A 27586-nucleotide genomic window follows, 5' to 3' on the forward strand; every position below is an offset into this window, starting at 1 on the left:
TTTGGTCATTTAATGTGTCATTCTGCTGTTACAGAGGCACATGATGTAAACTCCACATTGTGAGTTTGTCCTTTTTTTGGACAACTGTATTTCAGGTCCATCTTACATGTTGCAGTTCTTACTTGAACTACATGCTGCAGGTCAAAGCACAATGAGCGCAACAAAAAAGACAAATAGGGCAGGTAGACAAAGGGGGTAGTTCCAAGTGTTGCGATAGCTTCCATCTTATCTTCACCTGGGTATAGGAGGAAGAGGAGGTGCTCCTCTTTCCTTTTTACCAGAACCTGCAAAGAATCAAAGACACACAAAGTTAGTGCTTTCTTTAGTAACAGAGCATGTTTTCTTCCACCAGATGGCAGTGTCTGACAAGCCAGATCAACAGTTTTCCCACTTGTTTGGAAGTTTGGACTAATATAATGTAAATATCAGCCAAAATCTTTAGTGAGTTCAATATTTTTAATTTAATGGTGCACAAATGCTTAAATATTGTAAGGTAGTCTGATTATAGCCAGAAAGACTTAACAGAACTAAACTGAATGTTGTGACGTTTTACAGTTGGGACATTGATTGATTGTTGAAAAGAAGATTACAAAAGCAAAGTAATGAACTGGGAGGGACAGCAAACTTTGATGTTGGGAGTTAAATGGGAGTTATTGTCAAATGTCGGAAAAGTACTGCAGACGATTATAAGAGAGATAAATTAATGTTGAGGCTAGTAGTAATAGGCCACAGACAACACAATTAGGACTGGTACCAGAACGTGGCCTGGGCTGAAATGAGGAGCTACAATGTCAGATGTCAGTTCATCAGAAGTAATTTACAAACCATAAAGGAATGCTGATAAACTACTTTGCTTTGATTAGAATCTCATATTGAATATATTAAATCAATAATATATCGTTAATTTGTAATGTTATAATCAGCATCACTTTTTCCTGTTTTGTATTCTTTCCTTTTTTCTGATGTTTTTTGTGCTGTAAAGGACTGTGGATCAAGTGGCTCATGTCCAAAGTAATGTTAAAATATGTAATGTTATGCACTGGTCTGTCAGTGTCTTTAACAGGTTACTAAGCAAACTGAAAACTGCATGAAGATCATCTAACGATGCTGAGTGCAGATAACATGCAGAACTCACCTTTGCTTTCATTTTTGCCAAGCTTACTGGGGTAGGTCTTCTGGGAGTGCACATAGGGCTCAGGTGGAGGAAGGTCTGACACTGGGTGAAAATTGAACCGACCCTCCCACTCATCTATTAATGGAAAGAATGAAGGTGTCAGTGTTAATTTCTCCAGGAGAATGACTTAGCTTTATGACAGTATATGTATAAAGGATATTGTATTTGTTTAGAATTGGATGAAACATGACTAAAAATGTAATTTTAAAAAATGGATCCCTGTAAACTCGTTTTACAATCTTACTACTTTGGTTAAAGGAGTAAAAACAACTGCAGCGGAGGTGAGTGAGTTCTTTTGCCATAACTGAACATAACAGACTTTACGTCTTAAAAACAGTGCTGAAGGATATCGTCTGAAAAAGTCCTTTAGAAGTCAGAGTTAGCCTCTTCTGTTTGGAAAGTAACCACTGGTACACATGGGCTTACGTGCTGGTTTTAGGATTTTATTGTTGTTCCTTAAACAGACTCGACATACTTCAGTGCTATTTTCCTCTTTATTTTTGCATCGTCTTGCCATAAAGTAGCAAAATTATTTTATAGACTACTCAAATAAACCTTAATGACATATTAAAGGTTTTTCTCACCTTGTATTTGGTTGTGGTTTTGGAAACCATTCCCCATGGGTGGTGGTGGAGGAAACCCACCTCCTGTTCCCGGCCTGTCAGGAGGAAGGGGAGGCCTGCCTCCGGGTCCACCACGAGGGGGCTCTGGGCCTGGCCGTCCCATAGGTCGACCTGCAGGAGGTGGAGGAGGTAGAGGGCCTTTGGAGCGGGAGAAAAAAACAATAGGATGTTAAATGATCCAAAGTGGCATAAAATCCAGTAACTTTTGATGTTAATGGGCATGCTATATCATAAATATGTCTAATATAAAATTAGAATGCTGCAGTAATTCATAGTTCAATTAACAGGTGAGCTCTTTTTTACCCGAGCGTACTGATGACTGGTTCCTTCCAAGAGCTGGTGGTCTCTCATTTGGAGGAGGAGGGAGAGGTCCTGACCGGGTAGGTGGTGGTGCTGGACTATGGCTGGCGAAGATAAATGTAATATTAATCTATGTTAATCCTTTTTAAAGTATCCCTATTTTTTAAGCACACATCCCTTAGGAAATATAAATCATTGTGCACACTACTTTAAAACCTTGAGGATTAAACTGCATATCTGAAATACGACATACAGATTTAACTTCATAGAGCATCAAGCACTAATCGCTCTTCTTTCAGATTTGCACCCCAGTCACTTTTGCCATTTTAGTTAAACAAACTTGGATGTTGCTGTGTGCACCTCTCCTTCTGTTCTCCACAGTTAGCAATGTTTGAATGCCATCTGTTAAATCAGCCAATGTTGTAAGCAGACACCAGGTGGAGTTTAGCTAAGAGATGAAACCTGCCACAATCTGATATTGTCATGTTGGTGTTGTTCCCAGATCAACATAGTAAATGTTGTTCCAGCATCAACATTGCAAGTGACCAATCAGAATATTGTGACATCATACTTTTACCTAACCCTAACCCTTTAATAAACACTAAGCAGAATTGATATTGTCCTTGCAACATTGGAATTTCATAAATGCACGAATGGCTTGGCGCGCCAAAGAATAACGTCACAACAATGTGATTGGTCACTTGCAATGTTGATCCTGGAGCAACATTTACTATGTTGTTCCAGCAAAAACACCAACACGACGATATCAGATCATCCTGAAAGCTGAGGAGTGGGGTAGACTTAACTTTTTTATAGATACACACATTATTTTGTGTTTTTTGGTGTGGACAGGTAGTTTAGCTTTATTTTTATTTTTCCTTGCAATTTGCAAGTTTGCTGTTTTATTGTGTACTTAATTTTGCTTTATCTGTTTGTCATTTATTTTGTGGTTTGGGACGATTACCTACTGCTTAATAGCAAAGCAAACACCTAATTTAACAGTAGGTTTCCCACCTCAGTAGCAACAGGAACCTTCCAAAGCTAGAGTAAGTGCTTAGTGGTATGTATGTTTTAGACTGTGACTAGACTAGGAAACCTCTTAGTTTAAAGCCAAATTAAATTCGAGAAAAAAAAAAGATTTTATCAACATTCAACTTAAGTTTTCAAACTGCGAGTGGCCTTTTTAAGGAAGGTACTGGTTCCTTTGCATGAAGTGTGAACTGCAGCATCATAGAACAGCTATTAGATTTGAATCTATGCAAACTCTGATATGTCGACCAAAGTAGATACCATGCTCACATTGTCTGATAAGAAATGCACCGCTGCATTTCTTATTTCTTGCAGTCATCCATTAAGATTTAACAGATTTCAGGTGGCATATCAGATAAAACTTTGTCAGTACCTGTTGAGCGAGCTGTTTCTTTGGGGTAGACGAGGTGAGGGGTCATCACCTCCTACTGGGGTGGGAGGTAAGGAAGGAGGCCCTGGACGTCCTGGTGGAAGAGGAGGTGCACCCCCACCGGGTGTGGGACGCGAAGGTGAGGAAGAAGCAACAGACGGAGAAGGTTTGGAGTTGACTGAAGGAGGAGGAGGTGGCGGCATGTCACGTGGTATGGATGGCCGGTGTCCTCCAGGGGCAGGTGGTGGTGGCGGTCGATCATCAGGAAGTGGGGGCCTCCCTCCTGGAGCAGGTGGTAAGGGAGGTCTGCTGCTATTTGAAGGTGGAGGAGGCGAGGAGAAGCTTGTTCGAGGGCCTGGTGTGGAACCTCCTGGTGGCGGAGGAAGAGGGCCGTGCCTCCCTGATGGAATGCTTGGTGGTCCAGATGGAGATCCATGGCCCGGCCTTGGTCCTGTGGGGAGTGATGGTGGAGGTGGGCCCCCACGAGATGGGAAGGACTGAGCAGGTCGAGGTGTGTTGGGTACGGGAGGAGGAGCACCTCCTGGAGAGTCTTGCCTGGATGGAAAACCTGGGCGGCCCTTGGGAAGATCAGGGGCACTGCTACGGCCACCAGCAGGGGTTCCTGGAAGTCTAGGTGGTCCGCCGCTAGGGCTTCCACCACCACCAAAAGGGCTTGGGCCACCGGATCGGCCTCCAGGTGGGAGAATGGGTCCTCGGCTGGGTCCCGAGTCTGACAGAGAACAAAACGGAAAAATAAACTACGAGATTGCACAAAATTTTCTTTGTTGTTTGTCATTGTTTTGTATCTTTTTTTTTTTTTTTTTTTACCATTGGAGTCTCTGTTCGCTGCAGATCTCAGTTTTGGCATCCCACCCGCAAACAGGCCTCCTAAGCCAGCAGGAGCCCCACCACCACATCCTCCTCCTCCTCCCCCGCCTCCTCCTCCTCCTCCTCCTCCCCCACCTCCTCCTCCTCCTTTGGGTTCTGATAGAAAAAAACAAACAAATATTGAGTTAATCATTCTTGCGACATGTGGAGGACATTCATTACTGAATCATATTATTTCCTCATTACTTGTGACTAAGTTAATATGACTAACTCCCATTATTTCTCCTTTGCAATCATAACTGAAATAGTCACTGAAATGACATCGACTTACTGTCAAATACGGGTGCACTGCGGTCATTTGTAACAGTTTTCTTTAGTCTGGCTCCTTTACCAATATCAGACAAAAGAGCACTCCTTCCATGCTGCTCTGAACGGCTTAGATTTGGTTTTTCTGTGTTGGCCTGAAAAAGACACACAAACACTGTCAGCCTTTGGAAGCCACTAGCAAATTGAGAAATACATGTAATTGTAATTAGTTATGCTTAATTGGAAAAAGATGTCATTAAATTAACATTAAAGCAAAATGTTAGTGGTTAAAATCAAGGTTACAAGTTATTTTGATATATTTTTGATTAAGGGATTTATAATACATCTAACATTAATATTGTTGTTTTGAACATGCCTGCACTTCTTTTTCAGATATTACTGGACAACGCAACTCAGCAAAGGATGATACTGTTCATTATTACCCAGTGTTCAATACATATTTAAGCTTTCTTTTCCCTTCAAATTCTTGGCAGAAATTACACTGCCCTTTTTCTGCTGGTCGCATCACTGCTGATTGCTATCTGCCATGCCTTCAACCAGTCAAATGCCTCAAAGTGGGTGGTCTTTTCGTCTGTCACAAAAGACTAATTTCTGGAAATTAAATAGCATTTTCCTTTTGAAATAATAAAAAAAAAGCTCCAACACATATTCTTCAGTGTGAAACGGTGAAGATGCTGTTGCTATTAAATGCTCAAAGAGGTAAGGTCAATCTATTACATTGAGGATGTGATTAAAATGTTGACATTTCTTTCATTTTTGGCAGGGTACCTAGTCAATTGTAAGCTTTTAGATTTCTAGAGCAAGCTTTTCAACACTACATTACTTTATAGCATTTTATAGAGAGATGGATAAACAGTCAGTGAAAGAAAGAGAAAACTGTCATTTCTTAAATTACTTCAACTTTAAAGTGACAGGCCATGTAGATGAAACTATGAATGAAAAATAACAAAAAAAAAAAGATTTGTTATGACATTATATGGCCACAAGATGTCTCTAGCTCAGTAGAACAGAGCAACAGATCTGGCTTGATTTAGATAAATGAAAACAAAAACTCACAAGAGCAAAAGTAGGAGGAGGGGGAGCTGCTGGAGGTGGCGGTGGTGGAGGTGGTCCTGGCATCTTCTGCTTTCCTCTGTTTTACTCTATCTGCACTGGATGCCGCACCCTGGAATACAGATCACAGACATTCTTGAAAAACAGGGAAAACAAGCTGATGTTGAATTATGTTTGGACCTCTTAAGCAGCAGACTGCATTTTTAAAGCATCCCAGTGTCCCATTAGGGATGAGGCAGGATGCTTGCACTGCAGTACATTTGTGTTTCCTCTTACAATTTGTTTATCAATTAAAGGCTTTTCTGATGACTATATTATTCATGACTCCACCACAGGATGGTAGAGACAGTAAAAAAATGGCAGACGGCAAACAAAACTGAATCACAAAAATAGTGACAAAAATGCTGTATGCTGCTGACATCACAATGTAGTGATTGCCATTGCTTTTTGCCTTTTTAGGGACATTTTTTTCCTCCTTCAGTTACACGGTTTTTGTGATACACTTACTCGCCAGTTTGTTAGGTACACGTGTTCAACTGCCCATTAACATAAAAATCTAATCAGCCAATCACATGGCAGCAACTCGAAGCATTAAGGCATGTAGACATGAAACAGATGACCAGCTGAAGTTCAAATGAAGCATCTGATTGAGTGATAAAGGTGATTTAAGTGACTTTGAATTTGGCATGGCAGTTGGTCCCAGACCGGTTGGTCTGAGTATTTCAGAAACCTATGAACTACTATGACTTTCCCATACAACCGTCTCTAGAGTTTATAGAGAATGGTCCTAAAGAGAAAGTTTCCAGTGAGCAGCAGTCCTCTGGGAGAAAATGCCTTCTTGATGCCAGGGCCAGACTGCTTTGAGCTGATGCAAGGGCAACAGTAACTCAAATAAGAACTCTTTACAAACCAAGTTAAGCAGAAGAGGATCTTTAAATTAACAGCAAGCCTTGAAGCACATGGGCTAGAAGGCCACGCCTGTTGCCACTCAGGTCAGCTAAAAAAAGGAAACTGAGGATTCATACGAATTCATTGAAATTACATGAATGAATATCGGAAACAAGTTACCTAGTCTGATGAGTCTTAATTTCTGCCATGACATTCAAATGGTAGAGTCAGAATTTCACCAACATGAAAGCATGGATCCAATCTGGCCAGTGGTTCAGGTTGGTGGTACACATTTAGAGCCTTAGTACCAACTGAGCATTGTTTAAACTTCACAGCCAACCTGCTATTGTCCATCCAGCCACTGATGGCTGCGTCCAGCAGGATGACACATTTCAAATCATCTCAGACTGGCTGCTTGAATATGGCAGTGAGTTCACTGTATTCAAATGTATTTCACAGTCATCAGATTTCAATCCAACAGTGCACCTTTGGGATGTTGTGGAACAGAAGATTTGCATCTTGGATGTGCATCTGACAAATTTGCCACAACTATATAATACGTAGCGAGGTGTACCTAATAGTGTGGCTTATGTGTGTAGATTACAGATAACTGTTTCGTGTTTCAAATATCACAGGAACGCAACATTATACATAGCTTTGATGTGATAGTATTGTGCTGTGAGTTACTCTCTGACTTCCTCAACTAGTTTCTACAAACCAAAAGGTTAAACTACAAAATGTTGGTGTGGAAGTAACAGTTCTCATTATGTTCGTGCCAGACAGCAAAAGCACACTCTGATGATCATTTCTCTAGCAAAATCTCTGTCATTCACAGACTAGCAGGGATTGATAGGACTACATATGGATGCTAATAACTGTTTAGAAAAATACCACAAGGAAATCCTTTTTAAAGTATTTTAAGCTGTAGTTTATTTAATGACAAGTACAGTAGATACTATGAGCTGACTGCACTGAAGTGCATGCGTCTATATATTTTGCACACAAAAAACAGTGGCTAAAGAAAGTTACTTTCATTTCCTTAAATTTGGTGAGAAGTCTGAAAATATGCAGAATACAAAAAAAACAAAAAAACAAAAACTGTAGGTTACTTTGTTTGACTGGCAGGGATCGCACAACATCACAATCATTTATCGTGGTGGTGCTCGTTCACTACATCTGAGCTCCACTTGGGTTTTAGCCTGCTGTACAAATCAGTGGGGGAGTCCAGCAACTGCAAAGACAGCAGCAAAGGCTCTCTATGATATGACTTCCTCTTTAGTCGAGTCTTTTTTTAACTAAACATTACTAATAAAAGTGGTTCTGACTGGAAAATGTATCACCCTTTGCACTATAATGTCATGTATTTATGCTATGTTGAATTCTTGGAGGAACTGAAAGTAAACGACGGAGACAAGATCGCTCGAGAAGGAAATATTTTTTTCCAGAAATATGAGGAGTAGCAGGTCATAACAACAAATCAGTTGATATCGATCTCACATACAACGGCAAACTGACAGTAAAAGTTTCATCACTAAGGAACTTGAGTGTTCAGTTCCTGTAACCACAGCTTCAAAAAGTGTTGTAAATCTATATAAAGAGTTTATTTTTACAAAGCCAGAAGACAATGTTACAAGGGCTCATTCTGTGTAAATGCCAATGGGAAGTCCAAGAGTTTATAATGCTTATAATAAAATACTGATGATTAACACACCATCCTGTGACTGTGATAATGTATTAGCTGCTATTATTCTCATTACCATTGCTCTTTTCCACTGAGAAGAAAATAGGGGAAAGAAAAACAGTACGTGAATAGTGAATGCATGCAGCTTAAGGACAAACTGAACATGGCTGATGTAGAAACAGCTGCAGACCACTGATTCTCATGTCCATGAAGCTGTGCAGCGGCAGCTTTCTGTTCTAACATCAGGCAGAACTATGAACTTGCTAAACTCATTTGCTTCAAGCATCCACTATGCGTTGTTTTTCACGAGGGAGAGATTCAGTTTTTCTTAACCTATCACAAGATACCAATGTATCTAACTGAATCTAAGATTATTTTATGTGACCGCTGACGTGTAGTTATGCAAGTATACTGGTTTACCTGCATTTCAAGAGTTAAGTCAGATAGAAATGTTCAGTACAGTTGTCTGTTTGTATAACAGTAACTGTGTCATAAGGATGGCAAAGAAAAACAAAAATAATGAGCTGGATCTCCATCATTACGTGCTTAAGTTTAAAAGTTCTTTTCAATTGGATCTCTTGAATGTAAACTCTCATCGATGAGGCAAATAAGTGCAATCCCTGTCTGTAATGCAATGTATCCAGAACACTACACCAATGCAAGTGGCCATGTCACCAGTCACATTTCACCCTATGAGAAAAGGACTAAGATTCCAGTAAAGAGTAAGACTTGTTTACTACCAGAGAAAATGATGTCAGGAAGGTGTCAGAAACCCAGTGCGTCACTCACATTTGACACTTCCCCAAATAAACTGAAAATGAACAAGACTTCTGAGTCGATATCTGAGTGGATAGTTTAAATTACCTGTTTGATAAAAAAGGTTGATGTAAAAAAAGCCACGAAGTAATCAAGGCAGGGTTGTGATTACTGATTTACTCCAAAGATGAATATATAAATAATATAATATTTATTTTCTAAGCCTAATCCATTGCTATCATAATGGCAAACTAGTCTGAATGCAAATAACAAACAAACTCATTGGTTTGTCTGTTTACCAGTGTCAACATAACTACTCTAATCACAGAGGTTAGGCGAGGCCACGTACAGTAGGCAAAAGGCATTTAACCTTATTGACTAACTTTCACTTGTATTTATCCATATCAACTGTTTCATCTCACAAAAATACACACCTCACGTTCTCACTTCATTTTTATTTGCACGCATAAAAAAAGACCATCCTCAAGGGGCCTCTTACTTCCTGTATGCTGCTGACAAACAGGAAGTCACGATGCGCCTCAAGAACCGCAGCCATCCGGTTGCCATCCGATGCCTCTACATCGCAGCCACGCATCATTTTGATATTCTCCTACCTCATTTTCTTTCTCTCAACTGTGACTCGCCAAACCACACCCCAACTCCACACACACACCCTGCATGTGTGTATAACCCCCATGTTCCTCCTTTTTTGTGCCTTCATGTTCACCCTTGCATGAACTATCAGCCTTCTTTTCTCAGTCTCGGACAGTTTCACTCAATGCCCTTTCCCTATCGCCCAGTCTCACTGGTTCCTGCGTCCTTTGTCGCTCTCAGTGTCTCAAAACAGCGAAAAGTGAAGTTTAGATTTTGTCTGCTTCCTAAAGCTAGCAACACAAATCTTATTGTAAGGCATACATGGGTCTTCAAAAATGATCCCCATCTCGTACTGGGGTTGTTATAGGGATACAGCAAATGTCATACAAATTTACTTCCATTATAACAACTGTATATCTGTTACAGGGAAAAAAGAACATGTTTATAGCAAAAAAACAATAACAATAATATTCAACATGATTATTAGTAAGAAGTTGAAACATTAGGCAGTTATTTCTCAATGTAGAGCAAGAAAAAGCCTGTAAATGCTGCAGAAACAAACGATAAAACACTGAGTGAGAACAGAGTCTAAAGAGGACAGCATGTACCGTAAACATGCATCAGTGTCAGGGCTGGTATATCACACCACCTCAAGTAATTAAGTTACTCAGAAATTGGAAACTTCTCATTTGCAATTCCTTTCATACATTCTTTAGTCATATTTAGCAGTAATAAGAATACAGATTCGGTGAAGAGTAAAGAGAGGATTTAGAAGAAAATTGTGTGTTGGTGCACAAAGATGTTCACCAATTCCTAAATATTTCTGTTTTAAAAACTACAGAGTTGAAAAATTCAGTGTATAACATTTATTTGGAAATATAATGTATCAGTTCGTGTGGGGTGTTTTTGAAGATTGTGAAAGACCTCTTGCCTACTGTGCCCGAGCTTACCTAACCTCTGTGATCACAGAGTAGCTCTGTCAACACTGATACACAGGAAAAACTAACGTGTTAGTTAATGACATATATATTTGTTTTAAACGAGTTTTCCTCTTACAGTAGCAATGTATTTGGCTTTGAAGACAAGCATTATATCCTGATACTTGCAATATAATTTATCCTTGCGCTTTCTACTGTGGTACAAGTAGATGATAATCATAGAAATTATACATAGACAAAAGGTACGAAGCCACCTACACTTCTACACAACCTTTTAGGACAATCCACTTTAAATAGGTGGAGTAACTTTTGCAGTTATAAAGGCCGTTACTCTTCCGGGTAGGCTTTCAGCAAAATTTTGGAGTATGTGTGTGGGAATTTTTACTCATTCATCCAGAATTCCCAAGCATTTTGAGGACAGATAATGATGTTGTAGAACAGGGCCTGACTTGCAATCTAATGTGTCCCAAAGGTGTACGGTGCGGTAGAGGTCAGCACTCTGTGCGACCCAATGAAGTTCTTCCACAATCAAGGTCTCTAAAGGCACCCAGCCCATGCCTTTAGGGACCTTGATTTGTGCACTGGGGCACAGGCATGCTTGAACAAACTGCTCCCATAAATTTTGAAACATAGAATTGTCCAAGTTGTCTTGATAAGATGAAGCTGGCCCAAGCCAACCCCACAGAATTATTAAATTCAATTCATTTTTTGAGTTACCACCAGACATTGTATGAGAGAGACACAACTGTGATTTCTACTAGTGCTTAGTGAAGTCCTGCTGTGAAGCCTCATCCATCTTGGCGTTTGGCTGTGATGAGGGTTGGATGAGACTGAAAAACTCAAGAAACTGAAATTAAATGTCTGGTAAACTGTGTGATTTTATGCTCATACAACCTGCAATCATACAATAAACATTATGCAGTATTCAAAAAGATTTGAAACTCATGAGTGAGCCCCTAAGCCTATTGGTCTATAGACTTTTATACAACAGATTTATTTTTGAAGCTAGAGAAGTCCCCTAATTCCCCTCAAAGACATTACAAAGAATGCTATTTTAAGGCATTCCTTTTCTGTGTATTATTGTAGGGTCTTTGCTTTACAATTGAGGTGACTGCTGTTGTGATTTGATGCTACATAAAGAAAAAAAATAACATTGAAATCACAGTAGACAGCGCAAGGATTAGATTACTAGCAAGAGGTTAATTCATGATATCCTGGTAATCAGTAAAGGACTAACAAACAAGGGATGTCTGATCTTGCTTTTATCTGTAGTAAATTTTCTCCAAATATGGCTAAGTTGCCAAATACCAAGACTGCTGCATCAACTCATTTCCTCTCCCAGTGATGAAATTACACTGATACAACTGCAGATAGAAGACTGGTAAGTGAGCGTCAGGATTACCAAAGACATTTTTCACACATGCATTGAACCCTGAATACCTGACAGAATGCATTTGAGAATGCAAATTTCCGACATAGTTGAATGATTTTCCACCTGCCAGTTCCCTAGTACACAGTTCGTGTGATGTCAGTTGGTGCAATATCTGAAGAGTGCAGTTAATTGTTGGGTGCATTCACTGCTGACAACTGGTCATTGTGTTCAATGCACAATCCATCCACTCTCGTGTGTTGGCAAGGGAGTGAAGCTGTGGTTAAAACCACCTTTCTGGTTTTATATAGTTGAAAGTGAGCATGTAAGTTATTTAAGGTGACAACAACAAAACAAGAATTAATTTGCATTATGAGCTGTGTGCTAGCTGCATTTTTAAATAATGCTGAAACAGCTCTGACTAACTGCAGAAAGACATCAACTTCCCCAAAGGAAACAGGCTTGTGTGATGAAATGGTAAAATGCGCTTCAAAACTTCTCTCCCTCTCTCTTATTCACACATAGCCTAATATTAGCAAAGCACTTCACAATGGTTCCTTTGACAAACAGAGAGGAGCAAGAAGGGAGAAGCAGGGAGGAAGATTTGAGGGACTTTGAAGAGACTCCATGAAAACACAGACTCAACCTCTAACATATGCTTCAGTTTACAAATGGTCATAAAAAGGCTTCTTCATCCCGCCACTGAACCCCCTGTGCTCCACATCCTCATTAGATTTACTGCTTAAGTAAAATCATACATACACAAATTCATATTACAAAGCACAGACTTTGTGACTGCTACCCTGAAGAAGAACAAAGTTTGTTCTTTTGTTAAGATCTCCACATTTCATTGCTTGGTGACTCGCTAACTTGATGCATTTTACCGACTGAAGGCTCCCTAAAATGGAAACATCACATTTTGGTAGCTTATTAAGTCACGTCTATGTGTCCCCAAAGCACCACTGGCTGGGCTTGCTGCAATGAGTTATCGGTAACCGAATGCCAGTCAAAGTGTTTTCCCACTAACACATTAAATTTAATCGGCCCCATTATACTTTCATCTTGGCATCTTTGCACTGAACCAACACACATGACTCACGTGCATACACACTTGTGCACACGTGCATGCACATACAAACTGACATACATGACTCACGTGCATACACACTTGTGCACACGTGCATGCACATACAAACTGACATACATGCTCACACATCTAACCTCTTTGAATTTAGCGAGAAGTGTCTATTCATAAAGAGAGAAAGCAGAGGGATTGTATCTCTGTCTGTTTTGTGAAAATGGATGGGCAGACCCCCCAGTCTACATGCTACAGCCTTTGCAAAAATATGTATTACGGCTCGTAGGAATACAACCCCCACAAACCCTCTGATTTTTAGCACTATATCTTCAAATAGTCTATGTCGCAAACCACAATACAATTAGAAATTGACTTTGAGTGCTTGTGGTCTGTAAACAGAAGAGATGGCACTGCATATACAGGACCATCTAACTCCCATACCATTTGGACTTTTTATTATACCGCCATAATAGTGTTGCCATTTCAACAAGAAAGCTATCTAATGAAAAGAGAAATTAAAAGGATTCAGAGTGTCAAATTTCATAGGAACGTCACAAAAATTCTAAAAAATATTTCTGATCAAAGAGGCTGCTGAGTCTAAAATGTGCCTGATCAGCAATAATTCTCTACAAAGATCAGATCTGCAGCTTTTCTTTACAACTTGTTAAATAGCCGTTATACCTCGGGGTTGCTGTTTGTGATATCCCAAAGTTGAAAACTCTTGTTCTAAAGGGTGTCTCTGAAAAAACGTTAACGTGCACAGGTTGTTGGCTTCATAAGCGATGGAGCTATGATGTGCAGATACAAAGGAGCAGCCACACTTCTGTGTGGCAAGAATAACCCTAATCTGACTGTGATTCACTGCATCATTCACAGTTAAAGCCTGGTACTGTAAAAATAACATTATAGAGTGAATTCACATACATTAACACATTAACTTTTAGACTTCAGAAGTCTACTACTGTTCTCAGTTAATCGAACAGAATCACCTCTGTCCCTTTCTGGATAAAAGAGGGGTGACATGACATGCTCCACATGAAAGCCAGAAAGTCCATCATCAAAGCTGAGCGTTTTCTTATGGAGCTTAGAAATTTGCACTCCTGTATTTTGACATTATTTCATATTCACTGTTAAAGTTAAATGGCACAACTAGCCAAATAGCTAAGTGGAATTAGCTAAGTGGAAGGGAAATTTAATTCTGGCATCTTAAAGCATTTACATTATTGCATGCGATGGTGAATGTCTGAAAAGAAATATATGGCATTTAGAATATTGTGCATAATGATTAATTAAAAAAATACATCACAATATTGTAAATGTTGTGATTTTATTTTCAAGCTCTAAACTTGATTATTTAAAGTTCACAAATGTTAGATGCACAGCAGTAACAAACACTATCAGGCTTCAGAGCATACAGGAACGCTGTGGTTCGTGAATTAGAGCAGGAATCCGCCCCCCTTTTGTTATTTTTTTCTTTCCACAAATTGCACTTCAGTTTTACACGTATACAAGAACAAACAGGTTAGCACAAAGACAAAAAGAAACAAGTAAAGAAGAAACAAGGACCATTTAATGACTTGATAATATAGCTGGTATTCTGGTATCCATCCACTTGTATTCACCGTTACCGTGAGCCAAAAGTCATTCATCACTGTATGTGAACAAGGCTCCCTTACTGTTATTACATACATTGTTTGTTATTCTTTTCCTGCACGTGGGAAATGAACTCACCAGTGTGCGTTTCTCTCCATCTGTAATGTTGATAAGAGCTGTTGTGTTTTTTGCGTTTGTGCCATGCACTATGCTTGCAGGGTGGGAGGGTGGACAGTGCTTCTCTATGGAAATGGCATTGACAAATATTGACAATCCCACACAGGGACAGGCAAAAAATAAATAAATAAATAAATAAAAGCTGATTTTATCTCAAACTGACTTCAACATTTTGATTACGTGCAGATGAATGGCCAAAATAGTAACTTTTCCAAAGATTGATTCTACATTCATATGGAAGTAAAGAAATGTGGAAGACTGTGTATAAACTATTTTTTAAAAAGCTGTTTGTCAGTATAACCATGTGTAATAATTTCAAAGGGGTCATGTTGGGTGGAAGCGGGCTTATCATTAAGGGGAAGCCTGCAATCACTTTTCATTCAACTCCACCCAAGCTGCAAACAGGTTCAGTAGTGAGTGTTAAGTTACCATAAACGATAAGACAAATCAGACACATTTTGTGTATTTCAAAAATTTTAACTCTATAACTACAAATTACTATTTTAACATTTTCATGCATTGGAAATCGAACAAAAAATTTGATGCCAATTCCAAAAGGATCCGAATGTGAGGTGATTTTAAACATGAGCTGCAGGAAAACTGTAATATTATACACTTTACAAGAAGCCCAGGGTAGTAATAAATGTGTCTGACACTAAGCAGAAACAGTGCTGAGTGGCTAAGCTAACATCCTGTGGTGTGTTCACATACACACACCCGCTGACACACACACCAGCTGAATGTTGACAGATGTGGTTCCATTGCTGCTGTTTTAGTCTTCGACTCAGCAGGGTAATTTTACCTCTCAAACATTTCTCCAAAATAGAATTAAAAGCTGAAAATAGTTTGTGATGGGAATGTGTCTTCCTCCAACAACAACAAAAAAAACACCTAAGTTTTTCTTCAAAAAACGTTATTGTAAGTATTGTGGATTTGTGTTTTTCCCCTGACCTGCATTGAAATATGGACAGACAACATTTAAGCAGAAAAGGAAAAAAAGGTTATTGCACAAAATTCACATAAGACAAATATAGACTGGACAGGCATATGAAACCACTCGGCGACGTGATGTGATTTCTAACCACTTTTACCATTTTTTCTGGTTTTCCTCCATACCTACACCACTTCCTACAAAAAAGACAATGTATTTACCTTGACTTTGGCTACCATTCAAAGATTTTGTTTTACGATTCATCATGTGTGTTTTTTCTGAAGCAGGCTGAAGGATGATTCAATACAGTCCTTTTAAATAAAAAAAATTATGTTTTTTAAATTGATGGTACATTCTATAACTACCCACAGAGTTGGTTATTCAAAGACCTCTTTTAACACAACAGCCAGATTGCAAGGGCTTTCAAAGTAACTGGACATGTAGTTATTATGTTTCAGTTTATATTTAATTATATAGTTCCAAATTACAACAGTCACCTCAAGGCTATATAGACTCCAGAGACACTGTTTGGGCAGCAGCATGTCATTTAAAAACAGATCATGCACAAAAGACTCAGATAGGAGATGACCACACAAGTGAAGATGAAACTCAAAAACAGTTGGATACTTTCTAACAACATATGTTAGAAAATATAACAGGGAAGTAGGAGAAACATTATATTATTATATATAATGTTCTTGTATAACATACTGAATTGACAGTCAAGCTACGTGGTGCAAAAAAAATCAATAATAATAATAATGATAATCTAAGATGTAGGCATGCATATCTATCTTTTGCTAGAATTTTGAGGATTACTGTGAATATAAACTCACAATGATCATTAATCCTCAAAGAGCAGAAAGGCCCATTTGTAGTTTGCAAATACAAATGTAGGCTCCTGAGTCACAGCCCAATGAGCTGAAACAAAATAAGGCTAAGGCAAAAAATACACCGGAAAATAGCATTGAAAGCATGTGACTGCATATTGGTGGTGTTTCTGTTATGCTATTGCCTTAATAATTATTGCCAGCTGAACTACTGTGTTGTTGTACTGCTGTTTCACATTCTTTGTGCTCAGATTCAGTTAAATGCATCAAAACTAATATCCTTGTTAAACATGATATTCTTGAACATAAATCCAAACCTAATAAAGACCTTTTCAGGGCAAAGAAATTGATCTAGTATGCTGAATCTGCAGCATACTAAGTAACTCACCTGTTACGGTGAAGACCAGGCTTAAGACAGCGAAAGACCACAATAAGCTAGAGCTAAATGGGGCCCGGTAAGATCATCATCATGTACAATATAGCAAGTCTGCTAATGTGGGCTAAACAACTCCAGGAAGTCAATGTGTTATGTTTATCCATCTAATTGCTTTTGAAGAACCTAAACTTTGAGTGTTATGTTGTAAAAGGTCAGCATTCATTACCTAATGTATTTGTTTTATCTAGTTTCTCAATGCAATGTACTTTCACATTACTAAAAGAATCCAGGAAATGAATTCTAACGGATGCTCAGCTGGCTTTAACCAAGACTGGGCTTTGCCCTCAAACTTCCTCACCATAGGAACAAATTATTTTTTAGCTCATAACTTCAACTAAACTACTCCAAAAAAGGGGCCGCCAGGTTAACAACAGACTTCAGGCTGATTTAGAGTCTTTTTTTTTTAATGTGACGCAAAACAGTGGAAAGAACATAGAAGTGAATGGACTTACTCAATCTGTGTCCATAGAAGAATCAGCAGTATATTCAGTAGACAGTAGAAAAAGCACCTTAGCTCATTCCTCATAAAAAGGCAAAATGCGAACAGCAGCCACATACAGCTGAAAACGGAAAAAAACAGAAGATTAGTAGCATCTAAAAGTCTTCAACACACATTCATTACCAAGTAGGACTTCTTGATTCCACTTCCTCTAAAGTTGCATATCACATATTCAGAGAAGTCCCTCTTAAACACATACAGAGCATACATACAGCGTGCACCACTTCCTTTTTTCAGTTCCCCCACCTGGTGGAGGGGGAGGGGAGCTGGAGTTTAAAAAGAAGTCTGGGCCAATAGAAATCCAGCAAATATCTGACCTCTGTGGAGGTTATTCATCCAGGTAGGAGTCCAGCAATATCATTAGAATGCAATCGTACACTGAGGCAGCAAAATTCACTAAATAAGAAGAAATATGCAAAGTTATTTTTTGTTATATAATCTAGCACAACAAGGTCCTTCTAGAGTTTTTAGAAGTAATGTATCTATAATATATTATACTTTTAAAAGTTAAATGCAGTAATTCATCAGCATTGCAATTCATGTTTTAAAGGACGTTCTTTTCAAGTAAAGATCATCTGCACACTGTGTGTGAAACAAACAGCGACTATAAAAAAGGTGAAACCTCAGAGAAGAGGAATTAGCGCACCCTCGCTCGCTTGCTCTTCACTCAGTTTACAAGATGTGATGACCTATTTGGTTGCAGTGACCTTCCTGCACAACCAGATTTCGATACTTCTTTACATAGAAAGGCAGTGTTATTTTGTGCGACTGTTTAAGATCTAAGATTCTAAAGGTGGCCTTAATGGCCAATTTCACTAATTGATAAATAGATGTTACACTATTATCAAGAGACATTTTTTATATATTTTATAAAATTAACAGCTCTTTGGTATGCAACACCTGAGTGCAGTAGAGTCAAGTGAGTACTGAGATGAACCAGCTAGGAACATTAACATCTTTGTCAGTCTTTTTGCATCCTGCAAACTGAAGCCTAGTGATGACACCAAAACATTTTCTTTTTTGCTACAATTTGGTGTCTTCAGCTGCTGTGTGGTGAATGGGACATGACTGTGTCATATACATATACACACACACACAATATATATATATATATATATTTATTTATTTATTTTCCCCTGCTTTTTAATGACAGAATATCAGGTGCAGCTGTTATTTAACTGAAAGTGAATTGATTGATTCCAGCCCATAATGTGGCTGGACATAAAGGTTAGCATAGCTCCACAGCAGACGCTTCCTGTGCTCTCAGTGTCAAACTTCCTGCTTCACCACACAGTCAGAGGCGGTCTGCCAAGCCACCGTCAGCTGCACTTCAATACTCTCCCTCATGTCTCCGCTTTCCATCCAACTACAGCAACAGAGCAGCGTCTTAAGGAGACACCTTGGCTTATTCTCATGTACTCAGCTGTTTTTCTTTACCAGAATCGAGTCTCCAGTGAGGGGAAAAAACACGTCTGGGTAGTTACCTCAGTTAACCATATAAAAGGCCACTGTTTCCCTTAACGGAGACTGTTGCAACTGGCTAATCCATCAAAGAAATGCCTATTCTGTTAAATCATCACTCACCCAAACAAAGCAAACACAGATTTAAACACAGTCATTGCAGGTGATGGGACTGATAAATGACTGAGAATGAAGCAAGCATTCAAAAAACAAACATCCCTCTATATCTCCTCGAAACATTCTGAAACACAAGAACATTAACCTTTAAGAGATCAACAGCAAAATCCTTCCATGTTTTCTAGCCCTGCTTAAATGCATCCCTAGCAATAGCATGGTGATTTACATTACAATACTTTAGCATGCAGTGTGTATTAGTGTATTTTTACTCATTCTGCACAGATCCTGCTAAAATTAAACAGTCTTAAAGCTTTGAATCCAGAGATTAAGTATTAAGTATCTTTCAGTGTGTGACTTTTTTGGAGATGCACGGGTTATTTTTTGTTATGCACCAACACTATGTCTAAGATGTTTTCCCATTACATCATGTTGCAGTGTTTAGTCACTGCAGCATCAGCAGTTTGGGCTGCAACTGTAGTAAATCTCAAAAATAATCTAGGAAAATGCATCTTTAAAGGAACAGAGTCACATTTTTGTTCTTATACCTCCCTATAGAACAGAGGCTGTCTGCACTGTTTCATACCAGACACGTTTTCATTAGTCAGGTGTTTGTGGGTGAGTTCTGTTATGACAAAGCAAAGATAACCGTTTCCCTGTTTCCACTCCGTACTAAGCTAAGTCGGTGCTGGTTGTAGCTTGATCTTAAACTAACAGATATGAGAGAGCTATCAATCTTTTTGTCTAGCTCGTAACAGCAAGTGGATGACTCCATATTCCAAAATTGCCACAGGCTTCTACCTGAAATGCTGATGTATTTCTTGTGGCATGTCAAATTTTAAATTAACTTAAGTGTCATATATATATATATATATATATATATATATATATATATATATATATATATATATACCCGAGATTGGGTACATAGCCCCATGTCTGGTATATATATATATATATTGTTAAGCAGCTGGATAGCGTAGTGGTTAGACTACACGCCTTTGGAGCAGAGGGTCGCAAGTTCGATTCCTGCCTGGGGCGTCTGTATCCAGTAAGGGTCCTAAGGCTAGACCCCCTATGCTAAGCAAGCCTACCGCAGACATGAGCGAGACAGATAAATATGAAGGCATGCCGGCTCGGACGTCGCCCGGATCAACAAGGTCCGCGTCAGGTGTTGAGGAACCAGGGCACCCTGACGAAAAGTGGGCTACTGGAACAAGAAGGCATCGGTGGGCAAGGGACGAAAACAGGGCGTTGTTGGAATGCTACTACGCAAGTAACCCCGGTGGAAGGGGCTACATGAATAGGATGAGGGACCTATGGATTCTTCGATACCCAACATCCACAATGACGGCGAAACAACTAGTAGCTCAGTGTTCCAACATTCGAAAGAAGGGACTGCTCTCACAGCTAGACATTGACGAGGTACAACACAAATGCTACGGCAAGGAGGAGTCAGGACGCCAGGTCAGGGGGGAGATATCATCACCCCCACCCGAGATTGGGTACATAGCCCCAAGTGTGATAGGAGAAGGATCGTTGAGTGCGAGAGGAACTGACCTGAAAAATAGGATCATGGCCAAGCTTGAAACCTGGATCCCCTGTAGCCGGTTACCAAGATTACGTGAAGTACCCTCAGAAGGTCTGCTAGATGATGTTAATGCAGCACTACGGGCAATACCTACAACCACGATTACCGACACTAACAAGCTGATCTACAATACGGCAGCAGTGATCAGTGAGATGCTTGGCTACAAGTTGAACAGCCACAAGGGGCAGTACCCTCCATGGAGAAGGAGGCTAGAGGGCAAGATCAAAGTAGCACGGAGAGAGGTTAGCCAACTAACGGAGTTGCAGAAAGGTGCGACGAATAAGGTGCCTAAGAAATACAGCAAGCTGTCCATACCTGAGGCCTTGGAAACTGCCAAGCAAAGACTCACAGCCTTGGCCAGCCGCTTGAGGAGGTACACCAGAGAGATAGAAGGCAGGAGAATAAACCAGCTGTTCTCCACAGAACCAGCAAAGGTGTACTCTCAGTGGCAAGGGAACAATAAGAGAACAGCACCACCAAGGCTGGAGACGGAGCAATACTGGAAGAGCATATGGGAGAAGGATGCAACCCATAACGGCAATGCTCAGTGGCTAGAGGATCTGAGGGCAGACCACAGCGACCTCCCTGAACAGGGTCCAGTAACCATCACAGTGGCAGATATCCAAGAAAGGGTCTCCAGTATGAAGAGTTGGACAGCACCAGGGCCCGACATGGTTCACGCCTACTGGCTGAAGAAGCTAACTGCACTCCACGAGCGTCTGGCAGCACAAATGAACCAGCTGCTAGTTAACGAGAGACACCCAGAATGGCTAACTGAAGGCCGGACGGTCCTGATCCCCAAGGACCCCAAGAAGGGACCGGTCCCCTCCAACTACCGACCAATAACCTGCCTCAGTACTACATGGAAGCTCCTGTCAGGCATCATATCGGCTAAGATGAACAGGCACATGGGTCAATACATGAGCGGGACACAGAAAGGAATTGGCAAGAATACCAGAGGCGCAAAACACCAGCTACTGGTAGACAGAACAATCAGCCGAGACTGCAAGACCAGACTGACCAACCTGTGCACTGCCTGGATTGATTACAAGAAGGCCTATGACTCAATGCCCCACAGCTGGATACTGGAATGCCTAGAATTGTACAAGATCAATGGGACCCTAAGAGCCTTCATCAGGAACTCAATGGGGATGTGGCGTACAACACTAGAGGCCAACTCCAAGCCCATAGCACAAGTCACCATCAAGTGCGGGATCTACCAAGGAGATGCTCTGTCCCCACTGCTGTTCTGCATAGGCCTGAACCCCCTCAGTGAGATCATTAACAAGACTGGCTACGGATACCGACTACGGAACGGAGCAGTTGTCAGCCACCTCCTGTACATGGATGACATCAAGCTGTATGCCAAGAGTGAACGAGACATCGATTCACTGATCCACACTACCAGGCTATACAGCAATGACATTGGAATGTCGTTCGGACTGGAGAAGTGTAGTCGGATGGTAACAAAGAGAGGGAAGGTAGTCAGAACTGAGGGGATTGAACTACCAGAAGGCAACATTGCAGACATAGAGGACAGTTACAAGTACTTGGGGATCCCGCAGGCGAATGGGAACCATGAAGAGGCCGCTAGAAAAGCTGCAACCACCAAGTACCTGCAGAGGGTCAGGCAAGTCCTGAGGAGTCAGCTGAATGGTAAGAACAAGATCCGGGCCATCAACACGTACGCCCTGCCCGTGATCAGGTACCCTGCTGGGGTAATAGGCTGGCCAAAGGAGGAGATAGAAGCCACTGACATAAAGACAAGAAAGCTCCTTACCATGCATGGAGGGTTTCACCCCAAGTCCAGCACCCTGAGGCTGTACGCTAAGCGGAAGGAAGGGGGCCGGGGACTGGTGAGTGTCAGCACCACAGTCCAGGATGAGACAAGGAACATCCAAGAATACATTGGGAAGATGGCCCCAACTGACCGAGTGCTCAGTGAATACCTCAGGCAGCAGAAACCCAAGAAAGAGGAGGGAGACGAGGAACCATCATGGAAGGACAGGCCCCTGCACGGTATGTACCACCGGCAGATAGAGGTGGTGGCTGATATCCAGAAATCCTACCAGTGGCTGGACAAAGCTGGACTGAAAGACAGCACAGAGGCACTAATCATGGCAGCACAAGAACAAGCTCTGAGCACAAGATCCATAGAGGCTGGGGTCTATCACACCAGGCAAGACCCCAGGTGCAGGCTGTGTAAAGATGCCCCAGAGACAATCCAGCACATAACAGCAGGGTGCAAGATGCTAGCAGGCAAGGCATACATGGAACGCCATAACCAAGTGGCCGGCATAGTGTACAGGAACATCTGTGCGGAGTATAACCTGGAAGTCCCGAGGTCAAAATGGGAGATGCCCCCAAGGGTGGTGGAGAATGACCGAGCTAAGATCCTGTGGGACTTCCAGATACAGACGGACAAAATGGTGGTGGCTAACCAACCGGACATAGTGGTGGTAGACAAACAGAAGAAGACGGCCGTAGTGATCGATGTAGCGGTTCCGAATGACAGCAATATCAGGAAGAAGGAACACGAGAAGCTGGAGAAATACCAAGGGCTCAGAGAAGAGCTCGAGAGGATGTGGAGGGTGAAGGTAACGGTGGTCCCCGTGGTAATCGGAGCACTAGGTGCGGTGACTCCCAAGCTAGGCGAGTGGCTCCAGCAGATCCCGGGAACAACATCGGAGATCTCTGTCCAGAAGAGCGCAGTCCTGGGAACAGCTAAGATACTGCGCAGGACCCTCAAGCTCCCAGGCCTCTGGTAGAGGACCCGAGCTTGAAGGATAAACCGCCCGCAGGGGCGTGCTGGGTGTTTATGTGCTGCTGTAATATACTGTAATAAGAGTTTGAAAAGGTTACACACCATCTCTGTAGTCTTCACAACCACAGCAGGCACTCTTGTTGTGTCTCGGGCATATTCAGCCCTATCAGATTCACAGTCTGAGCGGAGTTGTGTCTCAGTATTTCCTCTTTGTTACCATTGACATCACAACCACACCTAAAGCATGTACTATAAAGCAAGTTCAACATACCCAAGATATATTTTCCTTATCTTTGGAAACATGTATCTAGGTTCATTTATACTTCTTTTGTCAGGCTGAATGGTAACACAACTCAGTAAGTCAACCCAGGGTTGGTGGGTTGGCTGAGGTATCAGCACTTATATATGTAAGGGGAATATGTTGGCAGTGCATCACCAATACAAACATGGATAAGTCTATAGGTTCCAGACTGGGGTTTTTTTTCAGTTGTAAAAATGTAATATGACAAAATAAAGGCAGGTGTTGGTGTAAAGCAGCAGCATATAAATCTACTACACAGCAGCCTAGTGCACAAAAAGTGTGGTATTAATGTGATAATACGGCTTGCAGTCTATATTGTCTATATAGTCTATATATTACACACTTCCCTGTGTAGACACAGGGAAGTCTCAATAGAGTTCAGGACTCTCAATAGAGTTCAGGAAGGAATGTCATGGGGTTCAAATGCTTATTGATTTTTTTTGCATCTCAACACACAACTTCAAATATGGTATTAATATAGATGCAAACATCAAACACTGTTATTAGACTCATTAGGCTGAAGAGAAGAGAAGAGAAGAGAAGAGAAGAGAAGAGAAGAGAAGAGAAGAGACTCATCCTTTGCTGTATGTCACAGTCACATGAGTGTTAGTGGAACTTGCCTGCAGGCCACTCAGTCACTTTAGATGCTTTGTGATCACACATCAGACCGCATATGACTCATATAGTGTAGGTTAAACAGAGATGACACAATTGTGTCACTTAAATGCTTCAATAGTGTGAAAAAAACATCGGAAAATATGCAACAGCTAATGCTTATTTGAAGAAACACTTTAACTTGTACATCTGTTAAGTTAAAATAATTATCCCATGATTGATATGCAGTTGGGAAAAACGTAGAGTACCAGAATGAATAGTGACATTGAATTGGAGGAATACTAATCAAGCGTTGGAATTTAACCACTCTGGCATTTCCTGACCACATAAATCATTGTTTCATTTGTGACTGTGCCTGTTTATAGCTTTGGCTGGTTACATTAATGGCACATGAAGCACATGGTCATGAATTTCAGTACTGGACGGACACAGTGGTGCCAGAATCACATGCTTTACACAGGAAACCGAGCAGAGCACAAAAAACGAGTTTTTTGGTTTTACTACTACCCGCACATGCTACACAAATGCATCTGAACAGTGGTGCATTTCTTTTCACATCATAGCCTTCATAGAAGGAAATGGTATGATGTTTCTTAGAACATGTCTTTTCTGAGTTATTTTAGGAGATGACAGAAGTGGAAGCTCCTCGCTTCCTAACTGACGCTGGGTTCGGCCCACTGCGCACTGTGGAATGAAAAGAACTCTGAGCTAATACTAGTTCTGTGACGAGGCACATGAATGAAATACAACCGGGGGCGATATGAGCACACTCACGAGGCTGCCCTCTGTTGTGCAATGACCAAAACCTCAAACGATTTTAATGAAACCCAGACATAAAGTAGAACAAAACTTTCTACACAGTGCTGCTCTTTTTGAAGGTTGTAATCCAGAGAAGTAACAGGTTCAGTCCAAAATAAGGTTACACAGGAACACCACATATTTACACACAGCTACCTTATTAGGCCGCTTAATAGACAAAGCTTGAAAAGGTCAAGTCAAAGAAGATGTGATGGCACTGACGTGAAAGTATTGGATTTTTTTCCAAGTTTCAGGATCCCAAAAAGCACCACTTCTAGTCATCCTCACTCACGCAGTCAAGTAACTTTCAGCAAGATACTAAAGGTCAAGACACATAATCCTAACCCTGAGCCCCCACAATGTATCCAAACATTATCCCAGTAGCTGATACAGGCGCTCTTGCAGCATAGGTAAATGTAAAGTGCTCTAAACTGTCCTCAGTTAAAAGTAATTTCAAGAATACAGTCCATTTCCCCAGTTAAGGATACTTGACTTCACTGCAGATTTCAAGAGGCTCTACTTATGAGCAATAAAGCCTGCTTCTTACTGAGGATGGAACAAAGCTCAATGAGTGCTTGTATGGTAATGCTTTCAGTTTAAAAGCATCTCTAATAATCTTAAATTAACAAAACTTTCTAATGGAAGAAACAAATCTCTATAGGTGCCATAGTTCCAGGAACAACACGACAACATCATCCCCTCTAAAAGAGGCATTTAAAACCTTTTTTTTTTTTTTTGGGGGGGGGGGGGGGGGGGGGGTAATAAAATGAGTCATTAAGATCCAAGATACTTACAGCCTACTCTATTCTTTTGTCCTTCTAGACATTGCTTTGATGAAATGCACAGATCACACTGGATCATCATCCCTGGAGCTACTGGTGCACTAATGCTCTGAATACATTATGCAATTAAGTAAATAAAGTGAGAGAGGTCTGGGACAAACCAGGAGGTTTGGTGAATTAATACACTGAGGATATAAGAAATAAGAAGTGGCTACATATTGACAAATGCACAAATAGCATTTCAGTAGTGCTTCAGTACGGAAAACTGAATTCAAGTCAATTTCACACCATTCAGAACGAAATGTATACTTGGTTAATTTACAAGTGTTCCTTTTAGTGTCAAGTGTCCCGAACTATACCAGCATGTTTGCCGACTCCCCATATCTGAAAAAAGTTATCTACCCAGGCACCAAAACGTAAAGTTTTTTGAACAACAGTAACAGGTGAGATATTACACAATATCAAGAAAAGCTACACAGTGGAAAGAAAGAAAAAGTCAACTGATTTAAACTACTGATAAAGCCATGCAAGTCAGACTGGAGCTAAGAAATGTCAGATAAAGTGGCTGCTAAACTGTGAAAGTGACTCTCCAGGCCTTGCAGAGAAGGGAAGCAGTACTGTGTTCCCCATTTGATTAATGTGTTGTCGCCATTCCTCCATTCAAAGTAAGTAGCCTTATAAACTAAACGTTTACAGTACTAGCTCGGGTTTATGAATCTGTCTGTGTAAGTGCATGCAGAGATACTGCTTGCCAAACAGGTTGTGGACGCACACAAACTCGCGTTATACGCTTTCAGCCTAATATCTCTTCTGTGCAGCTGTAGTCAAGTGCATTTTTGTATGTGTGTGTGTGTGTTGCCACAAGTGGCCCCTGCTTTTTACAAGGCTCTTTGAAAATAAAACCCAACATTGCAGCCCGTCCCCGCACGCCTGTAGCTCTCTTTACAATTACGCAACACGAAACGCATGCCTTATGTGTAGCTTAACTGTAAGAGAGACGAGCTACATCTTCATGATCTATGAAAAATCGGAAGTTTTAACAGAAACCAACACTGAGCACTATTTGTGGGTGGAATGAAGAAGGAAAAAAACCCTGGCCTGTGCCCAAAGTCCCAGCCAGATCCCCGCAAGTGCCTTAAAGTCGTATTTTAAGCGTGTAAACTACTCTTCTGATCTTGAAATAAACAGTTGTTTCCATCTCTGCTCAAATCATTCCCAGCTGCTTTCGGAAAGATGACAATTCTCCTTCTTTCTGCTTGTACAGCGAACTCGTCTGTCACGGTTTCCGCTTAAGTGAAGCTTTTTATTTTCTCCACACAATCACACAAAAGCAAAACTTCAACGAAATTTAAGACAATGTTTGCTTAACTTACCTCTGCAAGACCGAATTGCTGTCCACGGCCGATGTAATCTTCCATCGACCGTCAACACAATATGGTTGATGTTGAGGACCGCTACGCAGCCAATCCTGAAGTCTGCAGAGGGCTGGCAGGCAGACAGACAGCCCTGCCACACTCGCCTCATCCAGAGCCTTGTGCACAGTGGGTTGAGCAAAGACTGCTGAAGGAGAGCTACATGAGGAAGTAGTTTCATGATCACAGTGACTGTGTAGAAAATGTAGTTTAGCTAAATGAGACCATAAATAATATTTATACTTTCTATAGACAACACAAGACATTTAGTCAT

At 40.8% G+C, this 27586-nt stretch overlaps 1 protein-coding gene across 2 annotated transcripts; it reads right to left on the minus strand.

Annotated features, from left to right (window-relative positions):
• On the minus strand, positions 1–27440 carry wipf1b (WAS/WASL interacting protein family, member 1b). Of its 2 annotated transcripts, XM_004553491.3 has the most exons (10): positions 27274–27440; positions 17428–17535; positions 5708–5816; positions 4656–4785; positions 4325–4480; positions 3500–4226; positions 2101–2201; positions 1759–1935; positions 1136–1249; positions 1–284 (listed from the first exon to the last, which is right to left on the minus strand). In XM_004553491.3, the coding sequence occupies exons 3-10, from the start codon at positions 5768–5770 to the stop codon at positions 232–234; spliced, it is 1521 nt and encodes a 506-aa protein (XP_004553548.2). In that variant the 5' UTR covers positions 5771–5816; positions 17428–17535; positions 27274–27440; the 3' UTR covers positions 1–231. The 2 variants fall into 2 exon arrangements, with proteins under 2 accessions (XP_004553548.2, XP_004553549.2); XM_004553492.3 differs by lacking the exon at positions 17428–17535.
• Between the last annotated feature and the right edge of the window lie 146 nt (positions 27441–27586).

Source organism: Maylandia zebra, linkage group LG13 (assembly GCF_041146795.1).
Source record: "Maylandia zebra isolate NMK-2024a linkage group LG13, Mzebra_GT3a, whole genome shotgun sequence".
Classification (NCBI taxonomy): domain Eukaryota; kingdom Metazoa; phylum Chordata; class Actinopteri; order Cichliformes; family Cichlidae; genus Maylandia; species Maylandia zebra.

Excerpts from the sequence above, each read along its gene's own strand:
- wipf1b (XM_004553492.3), bottom strand. The coding sequence starts at position 5,770 with ATGCCAGGACCACCTCCACCACCGCCACCTCCAGCAGCTCCCCCTCCT. Across the intron at positions 4,786-5,707 it reads CTCCTCCTACTTTTGCTCTT|GCCAACACAGAAAAACCAAA; the intron begins GTGAGTTTTTGT and ends TGTCTTTTTCAG. Across the intron at positions 4,227-4,324 it reads AGCGAACAGAGACTCCAATG|ACTCGGGACCCAGCCGAGGA; the intron begins GTAAAAAAAAAA and ends GTTCTCTGTCAG.